Genomic DNA, 14,329 nt, shown 5'->3' with positions numbered 1-14,329 from the left:
AGAACGGTCGTTCGATCGATTATACGCTGGAAGAGGGGTCCCTGGTCTCCCCGTTAAATTTATAGAAGCCATGATTTTTAATCGAAGCAGTTCCACTATATGAAGTTCTTCATCGTCTGGAAAGAATAAATAATGGTCAATCAGGTGGTGCGTCTTTCTTATGAGTAATTAAGTTTTAGGATTCCATGGTAATTGTTTGCCCGAGCACATACAAATCAAATCAGCTCGTTATTATGCGGGACACTAAATTAGTTGTTGGAAATTGGTCTATAACAGGTTCGAATAGATATCACAGAGTCGATTTTTATAGATTGGATAAAATATATCATGATTATTTTGCTAAACCGATATAATTGCCGACATTTGTTTAATTTATGCTGACATTTTTTTAATTTATGCTGACATTAGGTAATGTAGGATGAAAATTACAGACCCTGATAAAAAAGGGGAGAAATGAAATAGAAGATTCGGCCAATTTTTTGCTAAAGTTACTACTTGTCAGCTTTTTTTTTTATTTTAACTGGATATTTCTAGAATTCCTTTATTCCCATCTAAAAAAAAAAAAAAAAGGAAGAAAAAAGAATAACAAACTAAGTTTATTTAATACAAGAAAAGATTTAAAGAAGTATAACTAATGTACTTACTTCAATAGAGATGTATCAGTGAAAATTATTTTTATCAAGATTGAAACGTATTCATGCGCACTGAGATTTTATCAAGCATTGGAATCCTAAATTACTGCGAACAGTGACTCATTCGGATCTTTGAGGTCTTCGACCATAATACCTATAAAAGCTCATAATGAAAGTATTGTTCGATTTCTAATATAAAATCGTGGCTTATTCTCCGTATTCAATAAAATGCTGTGCGTGCAAATATACGATACCATGAATGAAGATGCACGAACGCAAACGGATAGCTTAAATACCCAAGAGTGAGTGTATTCGTGTACAGTTATAATCTATATTGTACCCGCATACACATGCCTCTGTCTGTGGCCTATACATCAAAAAGATAGACGTCTTTATTAACAGAGGTAGACTTGGTTTCTCTTTTTCCTTTTCCTGATCAAACTTCGAACTCTTAATAGAAATCAACAACCATAATATTAAATATATATCTAATTTCAGATATAAATTATTTCTTTCATAACAAAAAATATTTCACCTTTGATAATGTTTGTTAGGTTTGGTTGTATTTTAAATTCGAGACCGTCGTGTAATACGTTAATTTGATTGACTAATGCTCCAACCAATAAAGACGTTGACTTTCCCTTGAGAATTTTGAGGAACTCAAGGGAATTTCGATCTACGATAGCTTACAGAAATTCTCTCGTTGTAATCTTAAAATTCTATTTTAAAAATAGAAACCCAAAATATACTTTACATAACAGTAATGCCTACGAACATCGTATATTATTTTAGCATTCGAACTAAAATTTATATATAATCTCTGATACATTCCTATATCTATTACAATGCAGATTAGAATTACATTTACCTCCGGTTCTTCGTCGTCATTGCATCCAACGCGAATGAATTAAGACATGGAACGAAACGTACGAGGAGGTCTCAGTAGTAAATCGGCGAGGAAATCCCCCTTTCTCGCCCCCTTGCCCCTTAGACACTCAGGCCATTCAGGCACTCGCCGTTTTCCGCGACAATTGTCGGGCGCAATGCAATAATTGCATAATTCCCGCCACACTTGCCACTCGGGGTGAAGCTGGTTGGGCCAGGAGTGGTTGAGCCGCGTGCTCGTGAAAGGGTATAGCCGCTTCGTAGCCACCGAATTGTAAGTTGTAAGTTGTAGCCACAAGAAGAGCCACCTTTTCTTTCACTCCTCGAACTTTGCTAAAGGAGGAGGAATTTCATGACTGACATGTGCGTCTTTCCTTCAACGAAACTTGTTCCTGTTACTCTTCCTGTTACACCTGGGTTAGTCGTTACAGACTGGTGAACTGGACTCAAGGTGACCTACAAAGACGAATATGCAAACTGAGATGAAAATGAGGTAAATACTGATAATTGTAATGTTGGGTTTTGGCGAAGGATGTATAGATACCTACTATATTACTGGCAACAGCAAAAGATACAGGTGTCATTAATAAACCTTGAACCCGAACAGGTAGCAAGAAATCAAAATGAGCTGCATCATTCATTCAAAGTGACACGATTGACCAGTTGTACTGGTTTTATACCTGAAAATCGTGTTCCACTTGCTAAGGACTTGGTTCCAAGTATTATGAGCGTTAAGTGAGGTACATATTTCAATTACTTGTTCAGTTAAGAACTCGTTCAAGTCACTATACATTAGTGAGGACAATAAATCTGAAACAGTTTAAAGAGAATAATCTGTGATTACTTAAAAGTACTATGATAGTAATTATAAGTGAAAATGACTTGATTTATTACTGAGGGTGGTTATATTTTGTAGGTAGTGAGGCAACTGACGAGGAGGAGGAACAGAAGGGTGGGGAACGAAGAGAGAACAGATAGGCAAGGCTGCAAACCGCTTGACGAAGGAAATAGAATTCAGAGGAGAACTTCCTTCATTTCGACTTTTACCGGCTCTTAGCCAAAGCAACGTTGCGTTGTAACGGGTGACGTTCGCACAAAGGGTGTTAAAGTTTTACGCGGACTATTTCTCTTTTTCATAGATATACGCTTCTTGGACGATAAAAACTTGTACAATTTACTGAGATCCGAGTCGTTGTCACTGAAACGAAAAAAGGATCGTAAAAAAAATTAAGGAACATTATATTCCTTGATATCCTATATTTTCACAAGGTTCACTCGTGTTTAAACCACTTACTTCGTCAACGACATTAATTTCCTCTGTCAAAACATTTGCCTTCATATTGTTACAAAGTTTCTTTGTATTTCTGAAGGGTATTTTGACCTTTCGACATCGTGAAAATCGCTTAGCTGGTTAATACGCACAAAGAACTGGTCGTCACGGGAATTTCTCTCGATCGGTTACGGCGTCGAATCCCAAAGATTTGTCAGAGAGTCGTAGGAGCGGGGGTGGTTTCCTGGAAGAAGAAAAAAGAAATGAGAAAGAAAGCGAAAGAAAAGCAGAAGAAATGAACTGACAATCTCATCAATTCACCAAGAAACATCCGTAGCGGTATCTACCTGATAATATTTACTGCACGCTGAAACGCGCCAGAAAGGGAAGGCAAGCTGTTTCTAAGACCGGTCGGTCCATTCAAAAGCCGCTATTAACCGAGCTATTGTCGGAGCGACGTGAAAGCGACTTACGGGAAATTTTAAATGAACCAATATCACGCTACTAATTCCTGTCTAGTTTGGAGTCGGTATGGGAATGCGATACTTGACTCAAGAACATTGACAGTATCTATTGCTCATTATTAAACGATGCTTCCTCTTGTTGCTTCGCAATTTATCTTTTATGAAAAAATGAATTACCTGAAATTATCGGTAGATGATTTTCATGTTGCAATGCTTTGCATGTATATTAAGTAAAAGATTGTTACCTTAATAATTTCAAAATGTTTGCTTCTATTTAAAGAGAAGTGAGTAGTTTCTCTTTAAGAAACTTGGCTAACTTGGAAGTAGATCATATATAAGTCAAAGAGAAACAATTGTTCAAACCTTGCTACACGTGATTTACTAAGCTTTTATGTGTATTTCCCAAGCCATTTATAGAAGTACCTATAACACTTTAATAGAGAATTTGTTAAAGGTAAGAAATTCGAAAAGGATAGTGCGATACATTGTAGGTGGATGTTCCAACGCCACCCTCAGGCAGGAAGTGATCATCGACTGGAACCGGTGATAGAGGAACATACAGAACCCCAAGAAGATCATAGAGAAAAGAGGAACTTTACGAGCTACATGTACGGTGTACACGATCCGGGCTGCGGCACAATTCGCCACTAATTGATTTTACGACATCCGTTATATTGACCGTGAAGATCGTCGACAGAGCCGGCCAAACCGTGGAGGGTGCAGATGACACCCTGGTGCGAGCCATGCATGACGCCCTTTTTCAGCGACGCGGATACACCCGAGGAATCTCCATGTACCCTGATCATCGAGGACGATCTGATCTATAGCCTGCAGCCTCGCTCTGTTCTTTGTCTGCTTAATGTTTTGCTGATAACGACCGGCTGAATCGAGTTGACCGAGGAACGAAAGGCAGACCGGTTGAATCGAGACCTGTAAAGACACGATTAAAAAACATGTTAAAAATAATTTATTCGCATTCGAATAAATCTATACCGTGTACAGAGTGTTTCAAAACAAATATTGGAGAAATACGTATTATGAACAGATCATATATTAAAAAAATTTTCTAAATTAATAAATATAGATGGTTTCAACATTACTTTAACAGGATTATAAATTTTTGAAAAAGTTACATGCACTTTGAGGCACGTTAAAAGACAGTTTAAAGGAAAACTTCTTTTGAATCACCCTGTATATTTCTGATAGATAATGATGAAACCATAAAATCGAACCTCGATTATTCCATGTCTGGCCACAACACGTTCGATGTTTTCTTCTTTCGATCTTGCATTAACTTATATAATAAAACATCAGGGCCTTAATTGGTATAGTCGGTGAATAAATAAAGAAAAAACGATAAAAAGCAATCGGAGAAACGAGCCGTGGATACAGGTCGTAGCCTCAATTCTCGACCGGTAGCATTAGTTGCCCACAGAAGAACAGAGTATCCCCCTGGTCTCCAATAGGATCGAGACGGGATCTCAAAAGGAGGCAAGATAGGAACGAAGGAAAGTCATCTCTCGTTCTCTACTACACCATCGCTATCTCTCACTTCAATGGACAATGAGACAATAGAGTGACGTTTGCGAGACGTGATAGCAGTCGGATTAATTCTCGATCGATTCGAAGGAAACTGTTTCTCCGCTTTGAGAATTCGTACTTTCTCGACGAATACGCAACCGGTTAACTATTTGAGTTGCCAATAAATTACGTACATCCAAGTCATCTAAAAATAATGATAGAAATTATATTTACAAATAAAATACTACAATTCTTCGCTCAATCTTGATTCATTCTTTTATATATTTTATAAGTATTCTTAAACTATAAAAGTTCAACATTTTCTACATAAATAAGGTTACTATACCAGCATATCCATGTAAAATCCCACTATGTCGAAGATCAAATTATTGTTATCACAACCATCTGCTCGTCACTTTTACAAGCTTAAAAGCTAGTGCTGTCGGTCGTCAGATCAAAGGAGGCCGATGCTTCAGCTCCCGAGAATAGAAAACATAACGCGAAACTCCCTAGTGAATACATACGAAAGTGAGTAGCGAACTGATCGGCAAAGTACTCTGGGGATCGCTCAGAATTTTATACGAAGGAGAATAAAGAGTTCTGCTTACGAATTCGGCACTGTAAATACATACACTAGGTTCAGTATCGCAGAAAACGTCGTTGCACCGGTCTTTCGGGAATCCAAATATGCGATGCATCTACGATTGAAGATACGGATTGGAGATCAAAAGGTTGTATCGGTTTATAGAGTCCAATAAACGTTTCATGTTCCACTCACTGAATGCTTGACTTCAATAAAACAATAATAATTCGGTCCATCTACTCTTTGTCTTGTCTAGAATAACACAGTAAGATATAAGAAAAGGTTATGTTTCGATCAAATCAAACATATATCAAATTTGAATCATGCTAGGTTTCTATTGATTCATACAAGTCAGTATTTGACAGGGTGCACCGTTTTCGACCAATGAACACATGAATTGTCGTCACACGAGTTGATTTCAGGGTGGCTCGAAAATCGATGAACTTCTGGCAGGTCGTACGACTAATCGTGATCGATGAAACGGCGCGCAGCGACACGTGACTGGTGATCTATCGCGTGGAAACGATTGATCGCGATATATGGACGAGGAAACATTTCGCCCTTTCACCAAGCATCATTTTTTTTTAATGCCTCATTCCAAATCTTACCCTACCATACTTATTTCAAAATTAGTTTTAGTGTTCCTCATCCGAGTCTTTGTTTGCTAAAGAAAGAAACAAAAGAAATAATATTTATTAACTATAAAATTGCAGGGTAGAAATATAAATTAAGAATCACATAAAAAAAAAAAAAATAAAAACGATTATAAAATATTATGATACATATAATAACAATAACAAAAATAAACGTAACATGCATTATAAGACATGAATTTATAAAATATGTAAAAAAAATTACTAAATAATTGGTTATTATAAGAGAAAAATAATTACTATTGAAATCGGTAACGATCATGACTGTTCGGTTTATCTTCGGCAAACAGCGACTGCTATATGAAAGCCGCAACAACGCAGTTCAAATTCATTTGTCAATTCGATTGCGCATTAGATACATCGAAATTGTAAAGAGAATCGATTCAAGATATGTAGAAGTGAAAGATCAGTATAATATCATAGGCTAGTTGATAATCATTGTCTATTGTATCCATATTCTACTACAGCACAGTTAATCACAGTTTTTAAAAAATCAACTAACTTTCGCGATGCAATCAATAACTCCATGTTTTCGTAAGTCACCTCTTCGACTCAATTCCAAATGTTTTCAAGTCACTGTCTACCATCAACATGTGACGAGTTCGCTCAGACATCATTGGTCTGATGATGCATTCGATGTTATGGCAAGGGCCCTAGTCAGCCTGGGTACCTGTACGTACTCCGCCAGAATATGGGCCTTGTAGCACGGACATACCTGCAGCCAGACCTCATGGGATAGTCCTTAATTGGCTCCTAACCTATAAGGTAGGGTTACGGTGTGTGCAACTACTAGACCTTGCTAGAGTACCATCGATTTGTCCTCTCGAGTGTCATTAGTTTCGTTCTCGTGTAAGCCGTATAGAAGTTAGCAGTGTCTAGAACTGAGCGAAGATTAATCGGCTGAAGATACTGAAGCATAGAATTATCTCGTGTACACCCACGCGGCATGTAGACTCGTCGATCTTCTCAAATAAGCGTGAACTCCATCGTTTTGTATCGTATTTTTATCGTATCCAATACAAAACTGAATAGACCTAATACTGAACCGATATGGGTTCAGTATTTTAAAAAATTCTAAAATTATAAGTACAGCCAATGCAGGTAAAAACCTTCTCTGTCATGAAAGTTATATCATTTCGGTTTTCCATAATTGTTTTGGAAAGAATTTTTATATAACAGTTATTTCTAGGACCGTTTCAACCCCTGTCTAAGAACTACGGACACGCATACTCATGTAGTCATTTTCAAAGAACCTTATAGCTTCAAATGGCGTTCTATGGTCAGATAGAAATCTTGAAATTATAGCTCGCTATATAGTTGTTCCCGGCGACAGAAGAGCTCGTTAGTGACTGAGAGTATCGATGACCCTCATTAGGTAATCATCTTTTAATTAAGCCAAGGAGAAAAAGACGCCGCCGATAGTCTGCAACCACGAAACTGTAATTACCTTGCTCTACCGGTTCAACAGGCAGCTTTGCTTCTTTGAATGGAGACTGACATTCAACTTGACGCACTCTAATCTCACATGTACGGATAAGACCTATGTTAGGTGCATTTTTTACGATGACGTCATTGGAACTATCCTTCTAATTTATTCTTCTTTCGTAATCAGTTACGTTTTAATTTCTTTAAACAATAACAGAGGTGACATATGTCTTCAAAGCAACCGTGTGTACAGATAGTGCAATTTGTTTACAGATGAAACGTAATCGTATAAAGCTATGATGCGAATAAGTATTACGACTTGTGTAACTTCTTTATTAGAATGACTGTGATTAATAGTCATGTATTGTAGTACATTATAAATGTAATTTGTGGAAAGACAAAGAAACGAACAAAGGAAGATTAACAAATTTTTTACAATGAAGTTAATTAGTAGATTGAAAAGTAAATTCCAAAATTTCATTTATTTACTTTGCTATTCTATTCATTATCTTTTCGCTGCACGTTTGCTCTTTTGTTTTGAAAGCAGAAAGCGCAAAGCACTGTCTTAAACATATTTGCGACGTCCTTCCTCTTTGATGTCGTTCACAGTCGGGGAAGTGACCTTGAGTGACCAATTGATTTTGGACGGACTATGGTATATACGTCGTTAGATTTAGTCTAGTCTATTCTGTACCTTTGTGCGATTCAGCATACTTATATCCATTCCAATGGTAAAATAACTAAAAATAACTGCGACATAAATTTTATTTTATTACTTTAAAATAAAATAGAAATTATAATATAGTATACTTCTCATTTATTTCTAGTGTCTTTTACTTCTGCAATACACCAATGAAAATACCTAATAATCGCCAGTTGACATTCTACAAAAGAAAGAAATGGAACTTTAAGTAAAAATTCTATAGAGTGTGCTAAGGTATAATTGATACATAGAAATTGCAACTGACCTGCAGAGGGTGGGATTGCACTATGAAGGGACGGCCGACGAACGGTTGTTTGACGGCACCACCCCCACACCGAGGCATGGCAAACCTGGTATCGCATTCACGGTCCACTGCCTCAGGATTCGGGTCTCCACCCTGCTTCTACGCTGTTTCCTCATAAAAAAGGAGAGAGAGAGAGAGAGAGAGAGAGAGAGAGAGAGAGAGATACAGACAGAGAGACAGTGAGAAAGAGAGGAAGAGAGAGATACAGACAGAGAGACAGTGAGGAAAAGAGGAAGAGAGAAAGAGAGAAAGACAGTACGATGAAGGCTACCCGTCGTAGACGATCTGTAACCCTCGATCGTCGGATTTGAACATATCGCACGACGAAATATACTTAACAGATGGCTAGGTGAACAACGCATACGTCTTACAAATTGTAATTTCGAAACATCTCCATCATAGATATCATAGAGATTACTCATCAAATTACTTCTGATCTACAGAAATGGATAGAAGAATTCATTACTAACCTAGAAAATAATATTCAGTTTACTACAAGTATCGATTATACTGTTTTATACAAGTTTATTTAACCTAATTTTCTCGGTCCAGAGAAATTTCCTCATTCTGTCTTCATTAGCATAATGTAGAAATGTCGATTGATATTGTATTACATATGAGAAAAAACGAAACATTGATGTGATTACTTCTTATGAGGATTTGTCGACTTCCCTATATAGACAAAAAGGTTCTAGAAAATTACCAATGAACAGCATTGAGTAATCGTAATTCTGAGCCATCTTGCGTCGGTTCGACGAGAAATTTATCTTGTGATCGGATCGTGAAGGTAACCGCAGTCGCCTCACGCATCCGTCGTATTCCAAGACCGAGTCACGTGTGAGACTGCATGCTAATCAGTGTACACGAATGGTGAACAAAAGTAGAAGGTAATTTTAATAGAGAACGAACAGGATAAGCTAATGCGATCGTCCCCTATCTCTTTGTTAATATTTGCAAAACAAATTTATTTACTTGGAAACTAAACAGTTTTTTCTAATATAGTTCAGACAATACTGTTCCATTAAAGTGTAACGTTATTTTAATAGATTCTATACCAAACAGAATTCTGCTGAGCAAAGTTATCTATCGGTAGAGGGCATAAGTCGTGGTCGCGTGGTAAGAAACAGCCATGCGATATACATAGCAGGTGCGCGTGCAGACAGCTCGAGGCGTTTACCAGTTAACCAAGGGGTGAGCAAACTTTTTCTGAAAGGGTCGAGTAAGAAGCTGCGGGATTTACTGTGCCAAAAAGGGGTCACGCTATGCTAAAACGAATGCGCAGGTCTTTTTAATCATCTTGTCAGGCTGATATAATCCGTGCAAATCGTCCATAAAAATCCTCGGTACTTTCTGGTAGACAAAACTACTGCTGCTGCAACAGGCATAGCTTTTAAAGTATGTGGGTAAAAGGTTTGGATAGATGTCAACTATGTGTTAATATATTAAGTTAATTAATGACAATTTTATTTTAATTAGGTAGGTATATCATAAGGAATATTTATCTTTCTCAAGATTATTTAAAATTCATATGAAATCATAAAATACGTCCTTGAAAGCATGAAAAAGCAATCTTCAAAAATATTCATCTCCCGAACCAAAAATTATTTTATAAAGAAACTATTGGAAATACATTGAATAAAGTGTGTGTATATATATACTTATATCCATTCCAATGAATATAATATATGAATATATATATATATATATATATGAACATAGAAGAATAACATACCCATTGCTTTAGAAGGAATCTGAAGGAATGATTACAAATAAAGCAGCATAATAAACAATAATTAGAATAAAGCGAGCACGAAAGTGAATAAACGATGGAGATGTGTTTCGCGCCTGAGCGTGAAGATGAGTAAAAGTTTGTAAAGATAGCACTTAATCCAACGTGTTACGTCTAGCGCAGAGAGAAAGAGATAGAAGAAGAAAATGAATGGACGTAACTGTAAGATTCTCATTCCGCCGACACGCAGTGGCTTTTTGCCAACTCGTGAGCGCGAACCATTAACGTGCGGGATTGCTTATCAGTTGCTGAGTCCGCGTTATTGCGTCGACGATGACCAACCGAGCGGCGGCGACGGTGTTTCTGTCCCCGTGCCACCTAGATGCCCCCACGTCTCATAACTCGCCAGATATCAGCTATAAATGACGAAAGCGATCGCGTCCATGGGGACGTACGTCCGTGATATTGACCCCCCATCGATTATGAAACTATTTGCGCGTGTAGTGAAAAACTGCCGCGCAAAAATTCCCCTTCCATTTATTCGTGATCTGGCTACTTGATAAACGTTCGAAGGAATAGTTTACAACATAATATATTGAAATGAAGATGAAATATTAGAAAACTCTAAATGAAAAATAATATAAGCGCAATATATAATTATTTTTTATGGAATATCAATTTTTAATTGTATATGTTTAAGTTTGTATAAAATGTGTAAAGTTTGACATTTATGTTTAAAAAAAGAAAGTCAAATTTGAATAAACATTACCTTCAATGTATCATAATTGAAAGTATTTATATAATAATTAGCGTTGTTGACGCTCTATATTCTACATAACCATTTCGTACTTCTATTACTTCTAAAATAATTGAGTACTGCGAACTATGGTTATCAGTTATTGAAGTAAGACTTTCAGTTTCTATACAGACATTTATAGCAATTTTACATTGAAATCTCATAATTGAACATTATTTTAAATTAAAAAATTGAAATATATTTTATATCGAAAATTTAATGAATGATAAAATGATTTTCCAAAAAAAAAGGAAATAATTTGTAATCTGTGAACATTTAAATATGGTGGAAGAAACGCGTCGGCGGTACAGTGTTGCCAGTACGGAAGTACTCGATGACGCTATTGCCAGCTTTGCTCCCTCCAAAACCGCGCGTGCATTGGCAGCATTGTTTTTTGGTAGTTTACAAATAAAATGGCCGATATATGAGGCTATTTTGTATGGACAATAAAATATGCAATTCTGTAAAATTAATGACCATCGGCCGCTTGTGTATGTATGTCAAAATATAGGTTCAGTGCCGCGAAATACGAGAAAAGAAGGTGAAGTGTAAGTGAACGTGTGGGAGTGCCGTGAGAAGAAGGTGGAGGTTGTCTTTCAAGACCCGTGGACGCCGCGGGCCTGAAGACCGAAACGAAGAATCACTTACGAACTCTAATACATTGAAAAGTCAACCGACCACTGTATTTTTTTCCATTGGCGCGCGGTGGCGCGGTGACAACTGTACGAGAACGGCTCTAGATTTACGAAACCTGGTTTACAGCGCACAGGCCCCCTCTGCCGCCTGCTCCAATTCTTCAGACACTCTCGTCTTACCTCCAAAACACTGTGTGTTCCTAAGTCTGACAAAATAACACTTGGGAACACACTACACATTTGTTACACTTTATGTCACAAATGATAAGAAGTGCATGGTGTTGACCACCTTGCAATATTCATTTTATGTATCCTGATTACCTACAGCTCTCTATCAATATTGAGAGTTTAAATACTATTGTACCTTAGAGCCGTTTTAGGCAGATATGATTTCCAATTTTGAAATTCACAGCCGAGATACTGGAGTGTGACGAGTACGTTTACTTAGAACCTTTCAAAATATTTCCCGCCGACCAATTTGTTGTAGTGGAAAGAAATGGTGCAGATAATACGTTGACAGAGACGGAGGGGCCAACGAGCAGTGCGTCCAGCCAGCCCACCCCCTCCGTTACCCCTCTGTCAAACATGTGCACCACTCCTGGCAATGTGGGCACAGGATTTGGGTATGCCTGGTCCTTTGGCGGACCTGGAACAGAAACCCGAGAAAATGCACAGGGTGAACTTACTACAAATATTAGTTATGCTGTGAATAATAATCAGGACCAAGGATCCAGTCAAAAGATACAGGTTGATATTAAACCCGCGAAAGTTGCCAATAGTACGCATCGTAGGCCCATGTTCACGATGAATGAAACTTGTCAGCAAACCCCAACAACGCATCATACAGCTGGAGCTCATAATCAAACACATGGCACACATGTTCGTATCAAGAAGCATCATGATGTATTTTCATTAACATGTGACAAGGGAGGTTGCAATTGTGACGCAGCACATCCAACACCTCCACCTTCTCTTTTCTCGAACACTTTAGTTTTTACTACAGCCGATAAACACGCCATGAGTAAGCATTTCATGACACCTCTTGGACCACTACAACTCACAGCAGAAGAGTGCAATGAAATTTTAATGAAAAGAGCAGCTGCTGCTTCAAATCAAGCCAATGTAAACAATGTGGCAACAAGCCAAACAGACAGCACAGCTCATTTTGGACATGTTTTAACACATGTTAATACAACTCAAATTGAAACAAAGGTCAAACAACAACAAGATATGGGGAGTCAGGTTCGAGTACCAAAAGAAAGACCATATTCTTGTTCAGAATGTGGGAAGTCATTTCTTCTCAAACATCACCTTACAACACATGCAAGAGTACATACGGGGGAACGACCTCATGTTTGTGTTCATTGTGGTAAAAGTTTTGCACACAAACATTGTCTTCATACACACTTGCTACTTCATAGTGCGGACCGACCATACCAATGCAGAGAATGTAAAAAGTCTTTTACACTGAAACACCACCTTGTAACGCACACGCGAGTACACACAAGAGAACGACCATTTGTTTGTCAAGAGTGTGGAAGAGCATTTCCCCTAAAACGTCATTTAGTGACACATAGTAAATTCCACTCAGGAGAGAGACCTTTTGTTTGCGAAGAATGTGGAGAATCATTTTCTCAAAAAGATCACCTTACAATGCATTCGCGCTTCCATGGCAGTTTACATCCATTTGTTTGTCACGATTGTGGTGCAACCTTCCAGAGAAAGTTTGAATTAGTGAATCATGGTCGTCTACATGGCAGAGTTCCACATTCGTGTACTGTTTGTGGGAAAGAATTTCTTCAAAAGAGAACACTATTGGCACATATGCGTTTACATACAGGAGAAACTCCATTTGCTTGTACCGTTTGTGGTGAAGCATTTCCTCGGAAAACAGACCTGGTTGCCCATTCAAAGATACATAACAATAATACGAACACAGATGAAAAATCCCTTATGTGCAGGTAAAAAATAATTTCAATTTACATATTTCCTTTTCATAATATACAATTTAAGTATATATTTGTGTATAGTATTGAAATATATATCATCTGTTTAAGTTAACTATAATGTTATAGGGAATGTGGATTGGACTTCTCGAATCGAGAAGCTCTTACTTTGCACTTAAGGTTACATTCTGGTGATCGTACACTTGTTACGGATCTCTGTGGATTAGCAGCTGCCTTCCAACAAACTCCTGGACACTTCCTCACACCTAATACCCCTGGAACTCATCAGGTACTACTTATAGTTCCTTAATAAATAAAACGTGTATTGCAATCAGAGAATTTACAGATGAATGGACCCATTGGAAACCCTGGTGTCAGCCATATGCATGGTGCGACGCAAACATCACCACCTGTAGGAACAGGTCCGAAACCAAAACCACACATTTGTCCCGATTGCGGTCGTGGTTTCGCGCAGAAGCATGGTTTGTCTCAACATCAACGGCGCCACACAGATGGTAGCTGCCACATAAGGTCACACGTGTGCGATAAATGTGGCAAAGCTTTCTATCAGAAAAATCATTTATTACTACATCAACGCCAACACATGGATCCCCCTCCAAGTATACTTCGACAACAACAAAGGCAAGCTGCACAAGCTGCTGCTCAACAAGCACAACAACAACAGCAACAGCAGCAGCAACAGCAGCAGCAACAAGCTCAACAACAGCAGCAGGTTCAGCAACAACAAGTGCAACAAGTACAGCGACAACAAGTGCAACAGCA

General features: G+C 37.9%; 1 protein-coding gene across 1 annotated transcript in view; it reads left to right on the top strand.

Annotated features, from left to right (window-relative positions):
- Positions 1–11,368: 11,368 nt before the first annotated feature.
- LOC108548826 (zinc finger protein 250) overlaps positions 11,369–14,329 on the top strand; it is a 3,465-nt gene continuing 504 nt past the window's right edge. Inside the window, exons 1-3 of the mRNA XM_017901949.1 lie at positions 11,369–13,561; positions 13,676–13,835; positions 13,893–14,294. Coding sequence (XP_017757438.1) covers positions 12,186–13,561; positions 13,676–13,835; positions 13,893–14,294 — 1,938 coding nt within the window. The 5' untranslated portion in view covers positions 11,369–12,185. The remainder of the gene's footprint in view (positions 13,562–13,675; positions 13,836–13,892; positions 14,295–14,329) is intronic.

Source organism: Eufriesea mexicana, unplaced genomic scaffold (genome assembly GCF_001483705.2).
Source record: "Eufriesea mexicana isolate 0111107269 unplaced genomic scaffold, ASM148370v2 scaffold1653, whole genome shotgun sequence".
NCBI classification, from domain to species: Eukaryota; Metazoa; Arthropoda; class Insecta; order Hymenoptera; family Apidae; genus Eufriesea; species Eufriesea mexicana.
This window is presented reverse-complemented; position numbering and strand designations above follow the sequence as displayed.